Source organism: Pan troglodytes, chromosome 12 (genome assembly GCF_028858775.2).
Source record: "Pan troglodytes isolate AG18354 chromosome 12, NHGRI_mPanTro3-v2.0_pri, whole genome shotgun sequence".
NCBI classification, from domain to species: domain Eukaryota; kingdom Metazoa; phylum Chordata; class Mammalia; order Primates; family Hominidae; genus Pan; species Pan troglodytes.
In genome coordinates this window covers 94206236-94230961 of record NC_072410.2, presented here as the reverse complement: position 1 = coordinate 94230961, position 24726 = coordinate 94206236, and the positions used below count along the sequence as shown (strand labels likewise).

Below are 24726 nucleotides of genomic sequence, written 5' to 3'. Positions count from 1 at the left end.
TGTGCTTTGGGGCAGAGGGAGCCCAGTTCCTCACACAGCACAGTCTTGCTAAGTGAATTGTGTTCGCCAATTACTTAGCCATTGTTGTGTACACCAACACTCTATTAGCAATTCTAAGGGAAATGAGGTATGAAACACAGTCATAGCCCCCCAGCAACCTGTCTGGCTAGAAAAACAAGAAATGTACACAGAAAGAAATGCATAGTCACATAGATGACATATAGGACTTGGATGTTTTATTTTTATTTCTTAACTTCTAAGTTCAGGGGTACATGTGCAGGTTTGTTACACAGGTAAACTTGTGGCATGGGGTTTGTTGCACGGATTATTTAATCACCCAGGTATTAAGCCTGGTACCTATGAGTTATGTTTCCTGATCCTCTCCCTCCTCACACCCTCCACTGTCTGATAGGCCCCCGTGTGCGTTGTTCCCCTCCACCTAGGACTTTTAAAATAGGGTACTTATTTCGGTAGAAACAAACACCAGCCCCACATGTGTGTGAATGTGTTTCCATTTTGGCATGAACATGGAAAAAGATGTGGAAAGGCACATATGAGTCTGTTCACCACTAATGAGCTCTGGTGGTATTTGCATGTGGGTGAGGAGGGAGTGTGGAATCTGTGGCAAGGGGCAGGATTCTTAAGGTAGGGGTAGATTATTCGTTTGTTTAAATATTTGTATCATTTCACATCTGTTACTTTTGTAAATTTCAAGGGTTTTTTTTTTTTTTAAGACAGGGCATTTAGAGAAAGCTGTATAGAGGAGATAGGAACTGATGAGGGTCTTAGAGAACGAATTTGGAAATGTAAGCTGCTGGAAAGGAGGGAGTTCAGCATTCCATGCGGGGATGGGAGTGGGTGGTAATGGGGTAGACCAGCTCAAGGCCCTCAGGCTTCCAAAATAATGGCAGGTAATTAGCTTAGCCCTGAAGATTTGTGTGGACTGGGAAGGAGGGAGCAAACAAGGGTAAGGAAAGTAGAAACCAGATTATGGTGACCTCAGAAGATTGGTGGTGGGATTTGGCTTTAATCTTGAAGGTAAGGGAGACTCATTGAAGGGTCAGGGCTGGGGTTGGGGAACATGAAGAAAGAGGCATGTGCAGGAGTAACAGAAACTGGAGTCAGTTCACTCAGGCAGGAGGCCAGCGTATTGCCCGTGGCAAGGAGGTGAGGGTCTCAATTAGGCACACGGCAAAGGGAACAAAAAGAAAGGGGCGGGTGCTAGGGAGGGTGGAAAGGAGGAACCAACAGGACTTGGTTACTGGCTGTAGGTAAAGAACTGAGGAGAAGAATGTATCAAGACCACTCCAAGTTTAATATGGCCTGGAGAAAAGCCGGTACTATTTTTAGAAAAGGCAAATCCAGGTCCTAGCTGCGACCCCAGGGCCAGAGGAGGCTCTTCCAGTGCCCTCAGCCTATACCCCAGCCCTGAACTTTCTTTTTGCTTTTTACAGACAGCAGTGGGAGCTCGACCAAACAACTCCAGTGACCTACCCACATCTTGGAGGGGACTCTCTTGGAGGTGAGGATGTTCTTGATGCATGCTCTATTGATGATGCTCTCTCAGAGAGGTGTGAGTAGTGTGTTTCCCGTCACCCCTCCAGGGATGCAGTTGGGTCCCCAGGTCCCAGCGCTGAGACAGGAGACTCGATGCTTGCATTACCCCTGAGGGTGATGGGAGAGACGCCCCAGAGGCCCAGAACCCAGTTCCGGTTCGGCTTGTGCATATGTTGACACAGGGGGCAGCATGTTGGTGTGATTTTAACAAATATGCTTTCTCCTCCCCAGCATTGGAGGGGATGGGAACTTGGAGACTCACACCACACTGCCCAGTAAGTAGCAGGCCAGAGAGGCACCATCACTGTGGCCGTCCTCCCTGGGGCCAGGGCCTTCCTGCTGGAGGAGGGGAAGAGGAGGTTATCTGCAAGAAGGGAAGTCAGCCAGCCCTGAAAAGCCCCAGAACTCCTGTGTCCCACCCATGTCCCCACCCTGCATGCTCATCTCAGTTACTGTGAGGGTCCTGCAGGCTCTCACCTGTGCTCTTCTCCTCCTCCTCTAAAGACATTCTGAAGAAGTTCAACCCTTACCTCCTTGGCTTCTCTACCAGCACTTGGGAGGGGACAGCAGGACTAAATGTGGCAGCGGAAGGGGCCAGAGCTAGGTGAGTAGATGCCGTACAGGAGGGCGAGTGGAAGGCAAGACTGAGACATCAGCGTGGGAAACCAGAGGAGAGGAGGGTGGTGTCCAGAAGCCTGGTCCCAGGGGCAATAGCAGCTGTGCAGGACTTTCTATGTGAATTATCTCCTGAGATCCTCACACCCTTGGACAGGGGCACTGAGGCTTATAAGCTTTCCAGAACCACCAAGATTATCCAGCAAGTTATCAGAGGAGGCAGGATCAGACCATGCCTGAATCAGGAGCCTTTGCTCTGACCACTGTGCTATTACCGCCTCTCCAGGGCAGCAGGAGGCGCACATCTGCCCTGGACCCGGGCGCTGTCCCTGCTGGCTCCAGCTCCACCTCCTGCCCAGCAGGTCAAACGTGCAGGGTGGCTCTCAGCACCTCGAGAACTGAGTGCATGACCCGGGGGATAGCTGCCCTTTCTCTCTCCCCACCTCACTTCAGTCTTTGGCTCTGAAAAAGCTATATTCTGACACTAGGGAGTTAGATGTCAGGGCCCCCAAAACAGCATGGTGGCTGTTTGTTTTCACTGGGATTTCTGTTGTTGACAACAACTCAGATAATTAAAGCTGAAATGCCTGACCAGGCTCATTGATTTTCTGCATGGAGCGTGCTGGGTGTATGCTTTGTAGAAGGATCACTATGCTCCGATCACCAGGGAAACGACACTGGCTTGACTCACTCTGTTTACAGGGAATGTTCCTTTCAGAAGTGGTAACGGGGGCCCCATGCTCTGTTTGAGTCTCTAAGCCACAGGAAGCGATGTCAGTTCCTCAACGTCATGAGCAGGAAGAAATTATTTTTCTGCAAAAACTGGGCTTCATGAGGTCATTATAGCAACATCTAATTACTGTTATTATGATTGCTATCATCATTGTTATTATCATCATCATTTTGTTGTTCTTGTACAGTACAGGCTTCATTTTCCAGGAGTTGATTTCTCACTCTGTTGACAATCAAGCCCCTTCTTCCTTTCTCACTTCACTTCTCTTATTGCCTTTTCTATTTTACCGCTGCTCAGCTCCTCTGCCAGATGAAGTCAGTGGCCAGGGAAGTAGTTGAGAACATGTGGCTCCTTGTGGGTATCTCTGATGTCCAATGTTAGGGGAAAGGAATCCATTGACTTAAGAAAGGCAGGTTGGATAATTGCTCTATAACTTTCCTTTATCTCTATTCTGTTGTTTATTAGCATAGATACAGATGAGTTCACCTAAAGAGAAACATACAAACCATAGCAGAACACCTAATATCATAGGGTGTGGGATCAGATCATTCGTGTCTACATTCCAGCTCCAAGGCTTGCTAGCTGTGTGACCTTGGGCAAGTTGCCTAGCATCTCTGAGTCTTAGTTTCTTCAGCAATAAATAGGGATAATAATAGTACTTATCAGGGTTGTCATAAGGATTAAATGAGATAAATAATCCGTGAAAAGAATGTAGTACCACACATAATACCCACCAAAAAAGCAGTACAGTACAAATGTACCAAAAGTTTGCCATTTAATAATGGATCTCCAGTTTCAAAGTTTTTTTCATCTAACTTTCCTTCCATCAACCAGTAAGAATTCATTCAACACCTGCAAAAGACTGAACCCTAAGGTGGTTACTAAAAGATACAAAGGGCCAGGCATGGTGACTCACACCTGTAATCCCAGCACATTGAGGGCCGAGGTAGGTGGATCACCTGAGGTCAGGAGTTCAAGACCAGCTCGGCCAACATGGTGAAACCCCATCTCTACTAAAATCAAAAATTAGCTGGGTGTGATGGTACACGCCTGTAATCCCAGCTACTCGGGAGGCTGAGGCAGGAGAATCACTTGAACCCAGGAAGTGGAGGCTGCAGTGAGCCAAGATCGTGCCATTGCACTCCAGCCCGGATAACAAGAATGAATCTCCATCTCCAAAAATAATAATAATTAAAAATAAAGATACAAAGGAATCAAAAGATGAACTCCCTGGCCACGAAGAGCTTGCACTCTAGGTAAGGAGGCTAAACAAATGGGAAATAACTTTCTGAAAAAGACAATGCTGGGTATGGCAACAATGCAGTGCTTCGTCATGGAGTGCAATTAAGAGAACAGAAGAGCACACAGTATGAACTGCACTGTCTAAAGACAGATGCAGACCCAGAAGGGACCCCTGAAATCATCCAGTCCAACCTCTTCCTTTAAAAGATGCAAAAAGTCAATCCTAGCAAGATTCAGCAACTTGTACAAGCTCACACAGCAAGTTGGTAGCAGAGCTGAAAGTAGAACCACTGGTCCCTGGGGTAAAAAAGGAAATGCAAGATGTGTGGATCAGCGAGCCCAGAGAGGAGGCTCAAGGGAAAGTAGGACTTGGTCTGGGCCTGAAGGATGGGAAGAAGATGGCTAGGAAGAGGGGAAGAAGCGGCATTTGTAACTTCCCCTCCTACCCACGAGGGCTTATTGCCCATGGATTCTTTTAGTCACAACTTGAACCTGTTAAAAGGTTAAAGGCACTTCTGTGGTCACCTTTGACCAGAAAAGTCTTTCTTTATAGCTTTCTGGTATACTCATCAATAGCAATAATGTATGGGATACAATCCTAGATCTGTAAATTCTCCTTAATGAGAAACAAGGGTAGGGATGGTACCATGTGTGTCTGGCCACGTACCTAGCTTACCGTGGCCACCCAAAGATTTTCAGTGGCCAGCTCGCACTGGTTGCTGCTTTTATGGCTTCTTCCATGGACGCTTTCATTGGCTATATCCCCTTTGCTGACCTAACTTCTCACAGACATTTCTTTAAACACAGCTTTATTGAGGTATAAATGACATGCAATAAACGTCACATGTTAAAAGGATATAATTTGGCTGGGTGCGGTGGCTCACGCCTCTAATCCCAGCACTTTGGGAGGCCAAGGTAGGCAGATTGCCCAGGAGTTGGAGACCAGTCTGAGCAACTTGGTGAAACCCTGTCTCTACCAAAAATACAAAAAATTAGCCGGGCATGGTGGCATGTACCTGTAGTCCCAGCTACTCGGAAGGCTGAGATGGGAGGATCACTTGAGCTCAGAGGGGTTGAGGCTGCAGTGAGCCGTGATCACACCGCTACACTCCAGCCTGGGCAACAGAGCAAGACCCTGCCTCAAAAAGGATACAATTTAACATTGTACCTGTGAAATCATCACCACAATCAAGATGAAAAATGTGTCCATCACCCACAGGAGTTTTCTCAGGCCCCTTGGTAATCTCTCCCTCCTGCTCCTTCCTGTCCCTACCTCACACCCCAGGCAACCACTAACCTTCTTTCCATCACAATAGATTAGTTTGCATTTTTAAAAATTTTATATAAATGGGATCAAAGAGTATATACTTTTTATCTGACTTATTTAGCAAAATGATTTTGCGATGCATCCATGTTATTCGGTATACCAATAGTTCATCCCTTTTTATGGCTGAGTAGTGTTCCGTTGGCATTCATATCGCTCATCCGGAACACCAAATGGTATTGTTTTATTTATGGAAGACATCAGGGGATGAAGGGAGAACTAGTCCTGTCCATCCTGGTTTATTGGAGAGGGAGAAAAAAAAAAGTGAGGAGATGGGGAATGGTGCGGAAATCTAAGTAACCACAGAAAAGAAAAACAAAAGGATTAAAGGAGCAGAGAGCAGGGCTTAGAAGTAAAGGTTAAAGGAGTCATTAAGCCTGGAAAGGAGAAAACTGAGGGATAATTGAGAGCTGTGACTTTTCTCAAATATACAAAAGGTTATTTTTAAAACAGGCAACTGAAGAAGAAATGAACAGGCTTGGCTTACAAAGAAAGAGCTTGAGGAAATATAAGGGAAAGTCCCTGAGGGGAGGCTTGACGGGATCCCAACCCGAGTGGCCGATGAGACTATTGGGTGGCAGGGGCTAGATCAATGTGGCTCCAGGGTCCAGGGCAGCCCTGTGATTGTTACTAAGCTGAGATTTCTTGAGAATGGAATGAGCTTTGTACTGGTAACATCATTCTTCTTGAAACACCTCTCTTCCTAGGCCAAAATCCCATGTCTTGAGTCCTCGCTCCTGAGCCAGCACTAACGCCCCTCTCTCTACCCCCCACCTAGGGACATGCCAGCCCAGGCCTGGGACCTGGTAGAGCGAATGAAAAACAGCCCCGTGAGTACAGGCCCCCAGGCCACCCCTGAAAGGTGCCCATCTCCTGCTGGCTGGGGAGGGGACAGCTCCATAAGGGTCCCTCTCACCACAGCACTTCCTGCTTTGGGCTAGCCAAAAGATCCCCGGAGAAGCAGTCCTTACCAAGGAGGCGCCTGCCCTGGCCGCACTCCTAGACGCAGGCTGTGGCACCCCTCACCCCAGGGCCGGCTGCGGGAGGGCAAGGTGGAACAGGGAGTTGGCTGAGGTGGTGGCCTTGGCCTCTGACAGCTTCCTGCTTTAACCAAGAGGTGGCTTCCCAGAGCCCTATTATGTAAATGCAAGGTTCTAAAAATAGGCTTCTCATTCCAATCCAGTTCTGCCTCCTTCCCCTCACCCTGCCCCTCTGAAACTTCTCACTAGCACTTTTTTTTTTTTTTTTACCGTTCAGTGTTTATGCCTAGGAATTCAGCTCCCGGTGGGATTCCTATTATGGAGGTGGCCACGTGGAAAGCCAACTGCTTAGAGGGCCTCCCAGCCCCAGCCCCGCTTCTCAGTCCACGCTGGGCTCTTCCTCCAGTCTCCTTCCCCCGACCCTAAGAACTCATCCCAGGGGCAGCTTAGGGCCTTTGCTTCTAGCTGCATCATTTGCCTACAGCTCCCTGGAAGGCCTTCATTTGGGGGGACGTGGTAATCCCCTCGGCATTTAATGGGCCAAGGATATGTGGGACACATCCACATTCTACTTCTCCAGGGACACAACTTTCTTAAGATTTCAAGGGGAAAATAGCCCTCCCTTGTGTAAGCAGAACCCCGCCCCCCGCCAGCCCCCACCGCCAAAAAAAAAAATCCTCTCTGTGGAGCACCTTATCCCAGCACCAATTGAGGGCTGGGAAGCCCCACTTTGTTGCTTTTCTTTTTTTTTTTTTTTTTTAGACGGAGTCTCGCTCTGTCACCCAGGCTGGAGTGCAGTGGTGCGATCTCAGCTCACTGCAGCATCCGCCTCCCGGGTTCAAGTGATTCTCCTGCCTCAGCCTCCCAAGTAGCTGGGATTACAGGCACCTGCCACCAGGCCGGGCCAGTTTTTGTATTTTTAGTGGAGACGGGGTTTCATCATGTTGGCCAGGCTGGTCTCGAACTCCTGACCTCAGGTGATCCACCTGCCTCAGCCTCCCAAAGTGCTGGGATTACAGGTGTGAGCCACCGTGCCTGGCCCAATTTGCTGCTTTTCTCTGTTACAGTATAAATAAGACAAAAGGCACTTGGAGGGCGGGCGGGCTGGCCCAGTAGCAACATTTGTATGTGCCTCCCACCAAGGCCTAAACTCAGGATCTTCTGTCCCCTCAGGACATCAACCTGGAGAAAGACTGGAAGCTGGTCACACTCTTCATTGGGGTCAACGACTTGTGTCATTACTGTGAGAATCCGGTAGGCCCCCAACCAACCCCATGGGGACCTGAGAAGGAAGGTGCTGACCTCTGGCAACATCCATCCCTGGCCCTGCCCCGAGCTCCTCGCTCATGGGAACCACATTTGCCTGCTGCCCCAGGCCCTCCCTGGTTTACACATGCCAGGCAAGGCCCAGCCTTTTCTACTGCCTGGAAGAGCAGGTGCATTGGTTCCCCAATTCCAGAAGTAAGGTCAAGGTGGACCCACTGTAGGCACTGCTGAGGTGAGGCCTCTCTTATCCACACAAATATGACCTCTGGTACCAGATAGGGGACTAGCCATCCTCACCCCATCCCTGCCCTGTTTCATTTTGAGGAAGGGCAAAACAATGTTCTAGATGGGGTTGGATGGGTCATCACGAGTTAACCAAACCTCAGTGGTGGCCCTGGGAGCCCAAACCTGTTCCTGATGTTTCCATGGGGAAATATGTCCAGACTCACAAACTTCTGGAAGTTGTACTTCCAAAAGTTTTTATTTTGGAATACATCTTGTTCTAAGTTGGGGACATTCTGTATTTTATTTGGCCGGGAAAAGGCAGCTGCCCAGCCTCAGAGGTTGTGGTCGAATGTTTGACAGTCACAGATGGCGGTGTGGGGGAAAAGGCATTTATCACTCCTTGTGGCTCACAGAGGCCAACTACCAGAGGCTTGATGAGAAGTATCCTCCCACACACAGGAGTTGGTTTTCCAAACCTCTTCCCCTCAGTTCTCTCCCTGACCACCCACACTCTAGAGGCAGAAGTGACCCTACCTCATGGGGATTTAAGTATTGCTGTGTCCTGGACTCCGGGGATACCTGGACACCAGAGCTGCGTGGACACTGTGGACGCTGGCGTAGGGAAATGCCCTCTACTAGTCCCAGGATGTGTGTTCTTCATGGGAACAGTCAGGTTTATACTTCTGAGAGCGTAGTTTAGTTGAAAGGGCTGGGCTGCCCCCACTAGGATTAACTCAGACTGTTTTAAAAAGAAGGAAAGGGGGAAAGGCAGAAACTCTGGGAGACACGAGGTCCCCTCTCCTCTATTTTAACTCTTCGGCGTGGATTGTCTATCTTCTTGTTCCTTTCCCCTTCTTCCCAACTCCCAGTACCCCTTCTGGTAGCTGTGGGCAGAAACTCAGCGAACAGCACTTGTCTTATGCCCATCAGTGTGCTGGAATTGAGTGCACGTTATCTCACCTGGCCTCAGCTCTTTGTCTCCAGAAAAAATAATGGGCTGCCTGAGCTCTCCCCTCCTGCCTGAGTGGTGCTGCTTTGTAGATGCCTCAACTCCCACTTCCTGTGGACATGCTTTCTTCCATGAGTATAAGAGCTTCAAGTCACCACCCGCACCCCCACTGGTATCAGCCTGTGACACCTTCTGGGCCTGTAGCCCAGAGCCACATCTAAAAATATAGGCCCATCTCCCTCTGCTATAAAGCAAAGCCCTGAGATTCAGCCTGCAAGGACTTACTGAGCACCTACTATGTACCTTGTTTGCATCACCCAGGATGCTGTGGACACACCTCTAAATCAGCCTCCTACTGGGGAGATGGTTCAGAGGAAGAGAACCTTACACTGAGTCACAGGGGATAGAGGTTAGGGGAACACAGGAGAGCAAAACATTTCAGGCAGTGGGACCAGCATGGACCAAAGCCCAAAGGAAAAAGGAAGTGTGGCCACCCAGGGCATGGCAAGGGGCTGGAGAAGGCTGAGGTCAGATGACGGATGGGACTGCCAAGAGCCAAGGCCAAAAAGTGGCAGGACCCAGCACTGGCAGAGTCCACAGTTGGGTCTGAGATTATGTAGAGCGGGGTGGGGGTTGGGATTGTTCATGGTGTCTAGTAGGGGACAAGGGATGATTCCTTACAGAGACTCAGCAGCAACAAGAACTGGGCTTCTCAGTTTGACCAGGACCACCGAAGCCCCTCTGTACCCACTCAGTCATTAGCCCAGGCCCCAGAGCCCTCCTATGCTCTTGCCATTCTCTCAGAGCGGGCACCAGGGGCTAAAGAGAGTACCCTTTTTTCCTTACAGGAGGCCCACTTGGCCACGGAATATGTTCAGCACATCCAACAGGCCCTGGACATCCTCTCTGAGGAGGTAGGAGAGGGGTTACATGTTCCTGGGTCCCGCCAGCCGCCTCCCTGGGATGCATCTAGGCAGGCTGTGTTCAGTGAGATGCTCACCGAGCAGAGACCGGCCATGAGTGGCACCTGGATGGCAGGGAGGGAGGTGGCTGTCAAGCTCCTCTGCAGGGAAAATTCTCACTTGGCCAGAGACAGGGTTGCGTGGTAGCAATGAGCTTGCCTCTGAACCAATTGGCCCAGGTTTGCACCCAGCACTGTGGCTTCGGGCAAGTGACTTCTCTGTGTCTCAGTTTCTCAACCTATAAAGCGGGGCCACTCAAGAAGATTCAGTGAGATAGTACAAGTTGCATCCCCTCTCTGGGCCTCAGTTTCTTCATTGGTAAAATTGAGGGGAGTGGGAATTGGATTGTAGATGACCCCCAGGTTCCTCCCAGCAGTAGCCAGTGCCCTAACGAAGCCACCCTCCACTCCCTGCAGCTCCCAAGGGCTTTCGTCAACGTGGTGGAGGTCATGGAGCTGGCTAGCCTGTACCAGGGCCAAGGCGGGAAATGTGCCATGCTGGCAGCTCAGTAAGTGGACAGGTCACCGTCCCAAGGCAAGGGCACCTGGGGTGAGGAGGGCTTGCAGGTGCCAAAGGAGGAGACCAGTTGAGGCAGAGCCAGGCAGGCCTGCCAGAGGGTAGACATGGCTCAGGGGCTTGGACAACATCAGGAAGTACCTCTACGTTTGCAAATGCCTACTGTATGCAAGGTGCCTCATTTCTCTGGACCCCCTTTTGCTTTTCTGTGAAAGGAGACAGACCAAATGATCCTTAAGGCTCCCTGACATTGTCAGTGATTGCCAAGGCAAACCTTGGCACGCTGCTCCCTGTTGAGAAGCAGCATGGGGCCATGAGCTTTCAAGGCTGCTACATCCAGCCTTGACTGTTCTGCCATTTAGGAGCTAAGGGACCTTGAGCAAACCACATAACCTCTATGAGCCTCTGTGTTCCTCATCTGTAAAGTGGGGGTGATGACACCTTCCCTGCAAGGTAGATGTGAGGTCAAGAGGAAACAAGGTACCTGGCCTACCAAGACTACCAAGAGCAGGGTCTTAGGAAATAGCTCTTATTCCATCCTTGATGGGGCCTGTCCTTGATAGCTGGGCTTGGAGGCAAGGTGCTAATGGGCAAGACAAGAACTCCTGTTGCGGGCTGGAAGTCATTAAAGCTCTTGAACCCTGGTAGGAAGTTGCCATGTTCTGAGGGCAGAGGGCCTCCCACAGTTTGAGTGATTATTGCTATGAGAGAGGAGGTTCTCCAGGGAGCTGAGGAGTCCTACACCTGGGCTCAAATGGATTTGCTGCAAAGGTGACCAGCTGGTTCCCATTCTTGCAGGGAACCCTGCTCTCTTGCAGGGAGGGGCTCCTCCAGAGTCTGTCTGTATCGTGTTCCATGTTGTCAGGGTTGCTTCCAGCCGGTTGGCCCTCCCCAGCTTTCCCACAGACTTCCCACACTGGAGCCCTGAGGGAGGGTCCTAAGCAGTTGCAGGAAGAGCTGAGAGGCCCCAGGAACTTGAGGAGCGATTCCAAACCCAGGGACAGAGCCATCGTGGCTGGTTTCCTAAAATCCAGTCTCCTGTCTACCCAGTCCTGCTCCAGAGAAATCCCAGGGACCACAGGCTTGGGAAGGAGGAAGGGGAATAGGCGTTCTGTCCACAGGGAGGTCCAGGCAACAGCTCTCCCTCTTTCTCTATGAACAATCATCCTCTGGACCTCAGGGCTCCTGAGTTAGCATTCTGTAACCTGGGTCCAAGAATCAGCCAAAGGTGTATTGTGGGGATACTTGTGTGTCACCCCCCGCCCTAGGTAAGGCAGCACAGGCTGCAGGCCCCTGGGGTAGTGGCCTGCTCTGTGTATCAGAGCCAGCCTCCCAGGAGGACAGAGCCACAGTGCCCCAGGCAGCCTCAATACAACACTCCCTGTCTCACAGGAACAACTGCACTTGCCTCAGACACTCGCAAAGCTCCCTGGAGAAGCAAGAACTGAAGAAAGTGAACTGGAACCTCCAGGTAAGCCCTGCAGCCCTTCTCTTACTGACCCAGCTGGGGGGCCCCCTGTACTCCAAGGACTGGGAAATCGAATGCCCAGCAGGATGTGGCCAAGAGCAAGCCACTCCCTAAAAGCAGATCGCAGCCCCTGAAATACTTACCCCTGCAAATTGAACACCAAGGCCAGGGAAGGGAGTGAGAGACCCCAAAGTGGAAGCTGAGAAAAATCCCCTTCTCCCAGCGGGTAGGCAGCAAGAGACTCCCGGAGTAGACTCCTTGTGGTAGGGCCCATTCCCCACCCAGAGCCATGTGTAATAATTACTACTCGCTTCCTCCCCTCCCTTCATTAAAAACAAAAGGCTTAGGCCCGACACAATGGCTCACGTCTGGTGTCCCAGCTACTCAGGAGGCTGAGATGGGAGGACAGCTTGAGCCCAGGAGTTGGAGGCTGCCGTTAGCTATGATGATGCCATTGTACTCTGCCTAGACAACAGCGTGAGACCCTATCTATCTCAAAAAAAGAAAAAAAGAAAAAGAAAAAGGCTTAGCCCTGCCCTACTTACCTCTACCTCAAATTCTCCTTGCCCTCTCTCTGCCCCCTTCCATCTCCCCACCTCCACTCCTGCTTATGTCTCTGCCTCTATTGTTCCCTCTCAGGCTCAGGTAGCATTTCCATTCTGCAAACTGACCCTCCTTCTTTCACAAGGCAAGTCTGCTTCCCTCCTCTAAGGAGCTTCCCCTGCCTGAACTTCCCCCGCGGACATCTCCCCATATCACATTCAGTCTGTACTTGATGGGCCCTAAAAGCCCCAAAGGGTTCTCATGTTTTCACATCTTGGCTCATTTTTCCAGATGGATGATAAACTCCTTGAAGATAAGTACATCTAGTCTGTTCCTTTTACATTCCATGCTTGGGTACTTAAATCCAGCCACCGTGGACTCTCCTCCCGCAAAGTTCACGGGCATTTTGGGAGCTGGTGTTGAGATGCTCCCCATCTGACCTGCAGCCCCATGTTCTAATTGACCTCTTCATGCAGTGAGAGGAGGGGAGGACTTTGGCCTACGCAATCTGGTCAGTGGCTCAGACCCAGCCTTTCAGGCAGAGGCTTTGGAATGGGACTGGGTGGAGCTGTGTAGATAGGGAGCTTCTCCCACCAGGAGCCGCTGGGTTCAACTCATCTCTGATCCTGAGAACCAGCATAGGGCTTCGAAATGTCCGTGCCCATGAATGGGTGGAGAATAAAAGTATGTTTGCATCCCACTAGAGTAGCCCCTTAAAGTCACTGTCCTTTAGGGTGAGTTAACTCCCGTCAACAACCAATCCAAGGCAGCAGGACTGGACCCTGTCTGTGCAGCCTTGCCAGGAGGGTTGAGCAGCTTCTCTCTCTGTCCCCAGCACGGCATCTCCAGTTTCTCCTACTGGCACCAATACACACAGCGTGAGGACTTTGCGGTTGTGGTGCAGCCTTTCTTCCAAAACACACTCACCCCACTGAACGAGGTGAGCTGCAGGTATTTTAGGGAGGCTCACGTATGGGGGCCTTATCACAGACGATGGATGTATTTCCCTCTCTAAGTGGGCTTTTTTTTTTTTAACCATCTCTCTCCAAGAGGACTCCTGAGGGTGGCTTTTTCCACATTACCTCCTTTTTGTGGGGGCTGGGCTGTGATTGGAACTCAGATGTACTTTGAAAGGAAATCAATAGTGACTAAGCTCCCAGGCCTGGCCCTGATGTTTTCTGGATTGGGATAGAATGGAAAGCTTCCTAAAAATGTTACTCTTTTCAACTCTTAGGATAGGGGTGCTGAAAGAAAAGGGAGAGACTATGGGTGGGTCCAATTCATGTCTGTTTAAAAAGAAAATTCCGGCCGGGTGCAGTGGCTCACGCCTGTAATCTCAGCCTTTGGGAGGCCAAGGCGGTTGAATCACGAGGTTAGGAGTTTGAGACCAGCCTGGCCAACATGGTGAAACCCCGTTTCTACTAAAAATACAAAAAGTTAGCTGGGCGTGGTGGCAGGCACCTGTAATCCCAGGTACTCGGGAGGCAGAAGTTGCAGTGAGCTGAGATCGTGCCACTGCACTCCAGCCTGGCTGACAGTGCGAAACTCCGTCTCAAAAAAAAGAAAAAAGAAAAAAAGAAATTCTAAATTGTGGGAGTTTTTCCATCAGTATCTGAGCAAGTTGGCAGGAAAGTTGAAAGAATGAAAGGAGACATGCCCAGGGCACCTGCTGGGAGAGTGAGTGGGGCTCAGGTAGCAGAGCCCTTTCCCAGGATGATAACCTCCTTGCCATTGGCTGCAGAGAGGGGACACTGACCTCACCTTCTTCTCCGAGGACTGTTTTCACTTCTCAGACCGCGGGCATGCCGAGATGGCCATCGCACTCTGGAACAACATGGTGAGCAGCCAAGGGCCTCGATGGGCCTTGTCAAGGGGGGATCCAAGGATATTGACACTCTGTCTCACAATGGCAAAACTACTGGAGACATGGCTTTCTCCCCAAAGCCCAAAGTGGCAGCACACCTTATTGGTCCTGATACATTAATTCCAAAAGGAAAATACCCTATATTTATCCAACACCCTTTGAAAGTTATACAAACACACACACACACACAACTTTATTCTTTGTTCCTTCAGCAATGCCCAGGTACTGCGAGGGGATCCCTTTGTAATCAGATAGGTTGGCTGAATGAAAATACCAACTTCTACCTTGTACTGTGTGACCTTGGGCAAACGATCTCTCTGGCCACCTGTGTCAACATCTATAAAACAGTGAAAACAAGACAGGTCTCAGACAACGCATTGAGATCATGTGTACATGGCACCTAGCACAATAGTTAGCACTCAGCAAATATCACCACCATCAGCCTTCCAAGCACTCCGGGCTCAACTCATACCCAACTCATTTCTCTAAACATCGAAAAGTGGAGATCCACACAGCCTGTTTTCCCAGGCTGATACCTATTCCAGTCCTTTCTGATGGGAAGAAGGGACCTTATGAAATGAACATACAGTCCGGGGGTCTTTCAGGGACACCTGGCTGGTGCTTCCACTCTGCCTTCTGTGGCTGGCCACCAGCAACTGAACGGTTTCCGCACAGCACTTGACCTGTCACCCCCAACAACTGGATCCTCTTGCACGGAGCAAATGAAATGCCTTCCCAACCCAATGGTTTCTTTTAATCCAGGCTCAGTGGGTAACACAATCCCCACCCCAACCTGTATGTTCCCTCCTTTGTCCTGTGACAACTAAACAAGCTACATTCCAGCTCCTTTTATCACAGTTTCAGGCCCATAGTGTCTCTGCCAACCACTGCTGTGCAAACGTTCCCACCCCTGTCAGCTCATCCAGTATGTCCAGCATCTCACTCGGCTGACTCACAATATTGACTTTCTCCTTAGCTATACCATCTCCTCCTCTCTAGCAACCTCTTCTTTTAAGAACAGCATGTAAACTGGCTTTATCCTTGGCCTAGTTAATGACAGACTCAGCTTATGTCGACTTCCATTGTCAGGGGTTTTTCCTCCTGTGGACATCACGTACCTGCCCACTCCAAGAACTTCTATTGTACTCTTTCAGCCGAAGACTCTGGATTGTAACCAAAATGTCTTTGAGTTTGCCCCACGATTTTTAAATCAGTTTATAAGGTATAATTCCTGTTTCTTTTGTGAATTTTGTTTTGAAGGCGGTTGTCCTTCAGTAGCTGAATCATGTGACTTTATTCCTTTGTAAAAATCCTCCCAAAGAAAGGGTACCTATTCCCTGTTCCTTTTCCCCTGAGACCTCAGGGGATTCCACAGATGCCCTTGGCCCTTCCTTCCCAGTTTTTTCATCAAGGTATGGCCTTCCTACCAGGTGCACTCCAAGTCTGCTTAAATCTGGGACCCTCCAGGAATCTCCTGGGGCTGGATAGCCATAGTGACGGCTGGAACATGAAAAAGAGTCCATTGATTTCTTTTCTTGTGAATTAACAACGTAGCTCTGGCCAGGCACGGTGGCTCATGCCTGTAATCCCAGCACTTTGGGAGTCTGAGGCAGGTAGATCGCTTGAGCCCAGGAATTAGACACCAACCTGGGCAACACAGGGGAGATTCTGTCTCTACAAAAATAATCAAAATATTAGCCAGGTGTGGTGGTGCATGCCTGTTGTCCCAGCTGCTCAGAAGGCTGACGTGAGAAGATCACTTGAGCATGGGAGGTCAAGGCTGCAGTGAGCCGAGATGGCACCACTGCACTCCAGCCTGGGCAATAGAGTGAGACCCTATCTCAAAAAACAAATAGAAAAAAAAAAAATCTATGTAGCTCTGGCCTTCTCTTCCAAAGCAGTTCAGTAGCTCTTCCCATCCACCCAGGTAAGAGGCCTTTATTTCATAAAGTGGGAGGAGTTTAGATATGAAAACAAAACGTAAACAGTGCACTGGAGCTATTGTGGAGACAAAACAAGACTGTCCATGGTTCCCCAGCCATTATTATCTCAGCCATACCCCGAATTTCAAAATAACAAAAACAAAACTAAAGCCATCCAGGGGTTTCTTATCCTAGGCTCTATAATTTGGGGAAATAATTATACAGTCTAATGTTTTCATCCAAAGCCCATCTTAGACATAAAGCTGTAGCATGATGCCAACTTTTCAGATCGGCTTCTGGCTGGAATTTCACCCCTAGAGTAACAAAATAGAGTAACAAAAAATAAATAATAGACCATCAGAGCTGGAACAGACTGAGAGGTCATCTAGCCAGAACATTCTGTAACTAAAGCATAGAGACATGAAGCAGTTTGCCCAACATAACACAGACTGTTCATGGCACAAGGGGGATTACAGCCCAGGTTTTTCTAGTCCTTTCCTGGTGACCTGGCCACGCCACCACCCTCCCCACTGCTCCCAACCTGATAAGCACATATATACCCGGTGAATTAATGTCTCACAATTAGAGTCCTATGACATAGTGTCTGCAGGCTTTGGCTGATGTTCCCAGGGTTCCCTACTAGGAAACAAAAAGCACCTTAAACTATTTCATCTCCTGCCCCTCCTCTCACGTCCTTCTCGAGACTTTTGCAAAGGCAAAGCCAGAAGCTCCAGCAGCACCAGGGGATGTTTTCCTCTTCCTCTGCCTTCTTTTGTCTTCTTATCTCAAGAAGTTTCTCTTTCCCGAGGCCTAGTCCTCTACTGCTGCCTGCTCCCTCTTCTGCGGAAATCCTGCTCTCAGCCAGTGTTTGTATCTCCCCAGGTGCTGGGTGACAGCTCCAGCCTCCTAACTGACATCCCTGTCTTCAGACTTAGAGCTCTTAGAATCGCGACTCTCAGCTCTGGCTGCATATTAGAATCATTCAGAGACGTGTGTGTGTGTGTGTATGTGTGTGTGTATGTGTGTGTGTATATGTGTGTGTATGTGTGTAGTGTGTGTATGTATGTGTAGTGTGTGTATGTATGTGTGTGCGTGTGTATGTATGTGTGTGTATGCGTGTATGTATGACAGAGTCTCACTCTGTTGCCCAGGTTGGAGAGCAATGGCACCATCTCAGCTCACTGCAACCTCCGTCTCCTGGATTCAAGTGATTCTCCTGCCTCAGTCTCCCAAGTAGCTGGGATTACAGGTGCATACCACCATGACCAGCTAATTTTTGTATTTTTAGTAGAGACAAGGTTTCGCCATGTAGGCCAGGCCAGGCTGGTCTTTAACTCCTGACCTCAGGAGATCCACCCACCTCGGCCTCCCAAAGTGCTGGGATTATAGGTGTGAGCCACAATGCTTGGCCATCCAGGGACTTTTAAAACAATTAGTGCCTACAGCCACTTTGGAAAATTCTTTGGTATATTTAATAATGCTGAACACATGTGTTTCCTGTGATCCAAGGATTTCACTCCTAGGTATATCCCCAAAAGAAAGGTATACATGTGTCTACCAAAAGATACACACACAAATATTCACAGCAGCACTATTTATAAATAGCCCCAAACTAGAAACTCCCCAAATGTCCACTGACAGTAGGATGGGTGAATAAACTGTGGCACATTCATACTAAGGAATACCATACAGGTCTGACCGCATCTGTAGCTTTAAAGAAAAATCAAGCAGGGTGATGTGACACAGAGTAATGGCTGGGAAGAGGGAGGCCTCACTGAAGAAGTGACAGCTGAACAAACTTCAACAACATACAATAATATCTATAAAGTTCAAAAGCAAGCAGCTTGGCATATGGGGTTAGACGTCAGCATGATGGTGTAGAGACTCACTGGGGGATGAATAGTCCTGGAAGAAGGTGGAAAGGGGCTTCTGAGGACTATAATAGTCTGTTGCCTGACTGGATGCTGGTATGTTCATTTTATCGAAACTTATCTGTTGCTCACTTATGATTTGTACTAGTTTCTATGTGTATGTTAGCTTCAATTAAAAGTTTACTTGAGGCCGGGTACAGTGGCTCACACCTGTAATCCCAGCACTTTGGGAGGCCGAGGTGGGCAGATCCCCTGAGGTCAGGAGTTCAATACCAGCCTAGCCAACATGGTGAAACCCCATCTCTACTAAAAATACAAAATTAGCCAAGCGTGGTGGCACGTGCCTATAATTCCAGCTACTTGGGAGGCTGAGACAGGAAAATCGCTTGAAACCAGGAGGCGGGGGTTGCAGTGAGCCAAGATTGCGTCACTGCACTCCAGCCTGGGTGACAAGAGTAAAACTCTGTCTCAAATTAAAAAAAAAAAAAAAGTTTACTTGAAAAACAATATCAGTGCCTGACCGGGCGTATCCCCAGAGATTCTGACTTAATTGGTCTGGAGTGCGAGCTGGATTCGGTACTTTGTGAAAGCTCCTGAGATTATTTTAATGTGCAGGGTTTATGAACCGCTGCCTTAGATCTGGTCCCCACAGAGAAATCAAGTAATCTGTATAAAAGAAAACCTGACCCAGTCACTCCCCTGCTTTCAAACTTCCAAAGCCTCCCACCTCTGAAGGAGGCAGGCCAGGCCCCATAGCACAGCACACTAGGCCTCTGGGACTTGGCCTGGTTCACCTGATTAACCTCTCTGGCTACCATTTCCACCAGCGTCTGCCTCGCATGTTGCAGTCTAGTGACTCCAGCAGCGTCCTGCACCACCCGTGGTGTTCCACACCTCTGCTAACTCTTGCTCTCCTCCTTCTCCTGGATTGCCCTTCTCACCTCCTTGCCCACTCCACCACTCAACTCAGGTGCCACCTCCTGCAGGAAGCCACCTCTGAATCTCCAGGACAGGCCAGTGGCCCACCCAGGTCCATTACACCCTGCCCAGTCCTGTCATTTGCTACGTAGTTGGTAGCTACAGTGCCTGGCTTAGGAAAGACTGGTTCTAGGAAAAACAATTTCATTCCCTGTGGCCAGCTCCAAGCCTTCCCCCGCCAAGCTTCTCCATTCAGGTCTCTGTGACTTTAATTAATTCATCCATCCATCAAACAAGTATTTACTGAGCACTAATATGTGCTAGGTACTGCTCCAGGTGCTGAGGACTCAGCAATGAAAAGATGACTCCTGCTCTCATGGGACATACAGGATAGTAGGGAAAAGACAGATAATCAACAAGGTCATTTCTGACCCCATCTGTGGTTTAAGAAAAAGTCAAGCAGAGTGATGTGATACAGAGTAATGGTGGGGGAGAGGGAGGCCTCCCTGAAGAAGTGACAGTGAATTGAGAAGCGCATGTCAAGGGGTTGCCAGGCAGAGGAAATAGGACCCACATGGGCCTAGAGTCAGGAATGAGCTTGAAGTGTCTGAGGAACTTAAAGGCCAGTGTGACCAGAGGGAAGTGAACAAGGTCAAAGAGTTGGGCAGGGGCCAGGTCCCTAGATGCTTCTAAGCAGTAGAGTGATATGCTCTGGCTTACCCCTGGGTCCACGTACCCTGGACTGGAAGAAAGCAAGGGTGGACCTGGAAAGACCACTAGGAGGCTGCTGGTGATGGGTGAGAGAGGAAGGGGGCTGAGACTAGGGTCAGGGCAGAGGAGGAGAGATGCTGTCGTGGGCTGGCGGATGGATGATGGGGAAGAGGAACAAAGGATGACTTTTTGGTTTTGGGTCTAAGAAACTGGATGGATGATTGAGCAGGTAGAGAAAAAAATCAGCGTGGGAGGAAAAAAAATCAAGACTTCTGTTTTGGACGTGGTGCAAACTGCCTTCCAGACATCCACATAGAGGTATCGGGATACAGAAGTCTGGAACTCACAGAGGAAGTCAAGGCTGGAGATTGAAAAAAAAAAAAAAAAGTGGGGTTATTAGCATAGAGGGCCAATATGGTGAAACCCTGTCTCTACTGAAAATACAAAAATTATCCAGGCGTGGTGGCATGCACCTGTAATCCCAGCTACTCAGGGAGGCTGAGGCAGGAGAATTGCTTGAACCCAGAGATGGGGTGGAGGTTGCAGTAAGCTGAGATCGTGCCATTGCACTCCAGCCTGGGTGACAGGGCAAGATTCTGTCTAAAAAAAAAAAAAAAAGCCACTACAGGATCAACTAAGAGCTCCTAGAGAAAGAACAGGTAGGTAGAAAAGAGTGTAAGGCCAACTCCCTAGCCCTGGGCATTCATTCTAGCTTTCAACTCCAGTGAGAGATGAGAAGGAGAGTGTGGAGGTAGACGGGAAATGAGAAACAATGCTGTGTCCAGAGAGCCAAGAGAAGTCAGTGTTTCAAGAGAGACAGAGCTGTCAACTTTGATGAATGCCTCTGAGAAGCCAAGCAAGTTGAAGACAAGAAAAAAAAAAATGATCTTTGGCTCTGCCCATATGGCAATCATTGGTGGCCAGGGCCAGAGCTTCCATCCAGCGATGGAGACTGCAGACTGGCTGGAGCGAGCAGCAGAGAGAAGGAGAGATTAGGAAGTGCTGCCAGCACCTATAGACAGCTCTTTCCAGAAGTTATGAGAAGTAACAGCCATGGTCACTGGAGGGGACATGGATCAAAGAAAGGGCAGGTGAAGGAGGGGAGATGTTGGAGCAGGTTGTGTACTGACGAGAAGGAATCAGTAGAAAGGGAGAAACTGATGCACTCATCAAACCCTTGTAATCACGATCATCTGTGTGAATTAGTTCTGGGTTCCTGGAATAGCATCGGGAATCAGCCACGCTGACCTTTAGCATTTATTCTGTCACTGTTACGATAGACTTCAGTTTCCTCAGTTCTTAAGAAAGTGGAAATAATACTACCTTATGTATGTAAGCCACCCCAATCACACGTGCTTTCATGCCATCTTCTCATTTGATGCTCACAACAAACCAAGGTGTCAGTACAGGATGTCATGCCTGTCCCTAACCTCAGAGAAGTAGCCAGCCCAGCACTGCACAGCTCGTTACCAGCAGAGCCTGGATCCCAGCCATCTGCCCATCGTGCTCAGTCTAGTCACCCTGGCATCTCTCCCAGGAACAGAACTGCCCTCCCTCCTCCAATTGTGTTACTAAGGAACCGGTGTAAAAGGCCTTCAGACAACAGAAAGTGAGATCATGGGCCAGGTGTGGTCATGAGCTCAGATAGTGAACTTTCACCTCCCTCCCTGGCAATACCCTGTGGTCAGGAGCAGGCAGATTACACAAAGAGTGGAGGCTAGACGTTCCAAACAGACTCTGAATAGGTGACAGTGCCAGGGGCTCATTCTTCTCAGTGCTGGCCACATGTTGGGCCTGGCTACTGGCTAAAAGATGCCGGGGAGGGGGATACAGCAGCTCCCAACTCATCCTCAGAGGGTCCTGGGATCAAAGGTATTTACACCCATGGATATTTCAGATAAATCTTTCCATCTATGTTGAAAACATACAGTGGCACAAGTGAGAAACTCCGATTTCCTTAGGTTGACAAGTCAAGTACAGTAATGATGTCATGGTAACCAATTTGTTTCCAAAGTTTGCTGAGGTTGACTAGCCCCATGCACTTTGAGAAGTTGATAAATAGGATTGTCATCATTTTATAAAATTGAAAACATGGTGTCTTGCAATCACAGCCACTCACAAAGGAAGCCAGAGATGGTCCCAGCCCCTCCACAGACTTCCTGTGGACTCAGGACCGGTGGTCTCTCCTGGGCCTTGCTGTACCCGGCAAATCCAGGGGCACAGACTCAGGGTCCTGCCCTGCCGACAGATGCTGCCTAGCCTTCTGTGTGTCATAAGTCAACTCCCGCTCAGCCCCAGGCTGCTGGGTCCCTGCTGTGGGCCAAAAACCAGCCACTTTGCTGGTTTCTATCCCCCACCCCTTTCCCGAGGGAGGGGCTCTGGTGTGAGACACCCCCTCAGAGAGGAAAGTATCTCCCAGCTTTGGAGAGAATCGAGGTGTCCTTTCTCTCTCTCCAGCTGGAACCAGTGGGCCGCAAGACTACCTCCAACAACTTCACCCACAGCCGAGCCAAACTCAAGTGCCCCTCTCCTGTGAGTAAACGTCCTGCCTGCCCCAGGTGGAACAGATGCCTGGGGTGGGGGTTGTCCTGTCGCCTGGAAGCACAGAGGAGTCCCCGGGGATGCTCCCTCAAATGCGGCTTCACTCACTGCCATCTTCTCAAATCCCACCTGTCCCCAGTGCCACGGAAACTTCTCAGTGTGTGGGCAGCCATGGAGGGAGGGGAGAGGACATTCAACAGCTCCAACCGAAGGGAGGACAGTCGCTCAGGGAGGCAGATGAGCACTGGCGGGTGTCTCGGGTCACCCATTCCTTCCGAAAGCTCTGATGCATCCTCAGTCTTAAAAGTGCACCAAGGCCAGGCGTGGTGGCTCACGCCTATAATTCCAGCACTTTGGGAGGCCCAGGCGGTCAGATCACCTGAGGTCTGGAGTACAAGACCAGCCTGGCCAACATAGTGAAACCCCATCTCTACTAAAAATACAAAAGTCAGCCGGGCATGGTGGCGGACGCCTGTCATCCCAGCTACTCGGGAGGCTGAGGCAGGAGAATCACTTGAACCCGGGAGGCAGAGGTTGCAGTGAGCTGAGGTCATGCCACTGCACTCCAGACTGAGTGACAGAGTGAGACTGTCTCAAAAATAAAGTGCATCAAGCAGCTGTCCCGTGCCAGGCAGTATACTAGGATCTGGGGATCGGGAGGCAAAGATAAAATAGACTCAGTGTCTGTTCCTGGAGCCTGCAATGGTCTTCTTCCCTTGCCACACCCACTGCCCTTGCCTGGCCCACCTTCGAAGCCTGTGACTTGTCTCCCCAGCTCTCCTCTCCCTCTTCTCCATCCACCCTACACTTGCTGCCAGACACAGATAGACCTTTCTGGAAATAACTTGCCCCATCAAGGCTGCTTGAAATCCTTGCCTGATCCCTACTGCCCATTGACCAGAGTCTGGAGGGAGGGTCACCTCCCTCCATGATACACACTGCACTCCTGACTGGTGGATCCATCTCCCAGGAAGCCCCACGACTGCCCGCGTCCAGGCCTTTCCTTTTGCCATCTGTTCCTGGAGGTTCATCTTCCATCTGCTATGAGAACATCCGCCTCCCTCCAGGTCCAGATGTTGCCTTTACTAAGCGACGGTTTCACCGTCTCTTACCTACCATTCCTGTCTCCAGACACTGACCCATGTGGGTCTCCTTTTCTATTTGTACCTCTCATGAGACACCGACCGAGTCTCCTTTATGATGTGATTGTTTCTGCACATCTCACCTTCCTCCTGGGCCACAAGAAAAGATATCACATCTTAACCCTCCGGTCTCATCACAGCTTCCAGCAAGGGGGCTCAACACAGCACGTGCCCAATTCACATCCACTGAGAGAAAGGAGAGTGGAGAGGGGCATAGGAAGGCAAGAATGCACACGATCTGCCCACATGCCTCCCCTCCCGGCCCTTCTGATTTGGGGATCTTTCATCTACTACAAAACCAGCTGTCCTTCCGTGCTGCCCTTCCCTGATTTCTGGGTACTCCTGGGATGGGAGAATGGGGACAGTTGTGACCGCGAGGAAGCAGAGGTGGGAGTTCTACAGGCCCCCCAGGGCTCTCTGCCATTGGTCACCTATCAGTTCCCAATCTTTCAAAATCAGGTTTGACGGCCAAGGAAACGCTGGTGAGAAACCAAAAGAAGGTTCTAGCTGGGTGTTGACCTCTTTAGAGGCCCATCCCGCTAAAGAGGGTTTGGGCACAGCCTAAATGAGGGAGCTTTACAAAAGGGAAGCTCTGTGAAAACGTGCAGGGTTATCGCAGCATCTCAGGAATGGTGACTAGGCAAGTCTTGGCTTGGTGATGGATGGTTCACGGAGATCCTTTCCACTGACCCCCGCTCCTCCTCCACAGGAGACCCCTTACCTCTACACCCTGCGGAACAGCCGACTGCTCCCAGACCAGGCTGAAGAAGCCCCCGAGGTGCTCTACTGGGCTGTGCCAGTGGCGGCGGGAGTTGGCCTTGTGGTGGGCATCATCGGGACAGTGGTCTGGAGGTGCAGGAGAGGTGGCCGGAGGGAAGATCCTCCAATGAGCCTGCGCACTGTGGCCCTCTAGGCCCAGGGGTGGGTCCTCACCCTAAACTCCCTATAGCCACTCTCTTCACTGCCCTCTGCCCCAGCCACTCCCGGCCACCAGGACATGCTTCAATGCCTGGTGCCATAGGAAGCCCAGGGGACAGTCACGACTTCTTGGGGCCTGGGCTTCTTCCAGGCCTATGCTCCTGGAATGGATACATTTAAATAAAGTCCAAAGCTATTTTATTCCTGGGTTTGCCTGTGTGAAGCACTCGCCTTCCATCTCTTGTGCAGCCCAGGTGTGGGAGCTGCTGCTTTTCGTGGCCTGCCTCCGGCAGGGCTGCCCAAGCCACAACCAACCAGAGCCCAAACTGCCTGCCACCACGAGCATATCCTCAGGTCACCAAACCCACTATTTCAAAGGCAGAAAAAATGCTGGTCACCAGGTGGTGGCTGGAATTTTGGAGCTGGCTGGCCGCCCTTCAGTCCAATCCAACACATACC

The 24726-nt window shown here is 50.1% G+C and overlaps 1 protein-coding gene across 1 annotated transcript in view; it reads left to right on the top strand.

Moving 5' to 3' along the window:
- PLB1 (phospholipase B1) overlaps positions 1-24468 on the top strand; it is a 173614-nt gene extending 149146 nt beyond the window's left edge. Inside the window, exons 49-60 of the mRNA XM_515372.8 lie at positions 1455-1522; positions 1789-1832; positions 2062-2161; positions 6250-6301; positions 7625-7705; positions 9740-9805; positions 10270-10361; positions 11762-11840; positions 13216-13320; positions 14122-14217; positions 22124-22198; positions 24059-24468. Coding sequence (XP_515372.5) covers positions 1455-1522; positions 1789-1832; positions 2062-2161; positions 6250-6301; positions 7625-7705; positions 9740-9805; positions 10270-10361; positions 11762-11840; positions 13216-13320; positions 14122-14217; positions 22124-22198; positions 24059-24262 — 1062 coding nt within the window. The 3' untranslated portion in view covers positions 24263-24468. The remainder of the gene's footprint in view (positions 1-1454; positions 1523-1788; positions 1833-2061; positions 2162-6249; positions 6302-7624; positions 7706-9739; positions 9806-10269; positions 10362-11761; positions 11841-13215; positions 13321-14121; positions 14218-22123; positions 22199-24058) is intronic.
- The last annotated feature ends 258 nt before the right edge of the window (positions 24469-24726 follow it).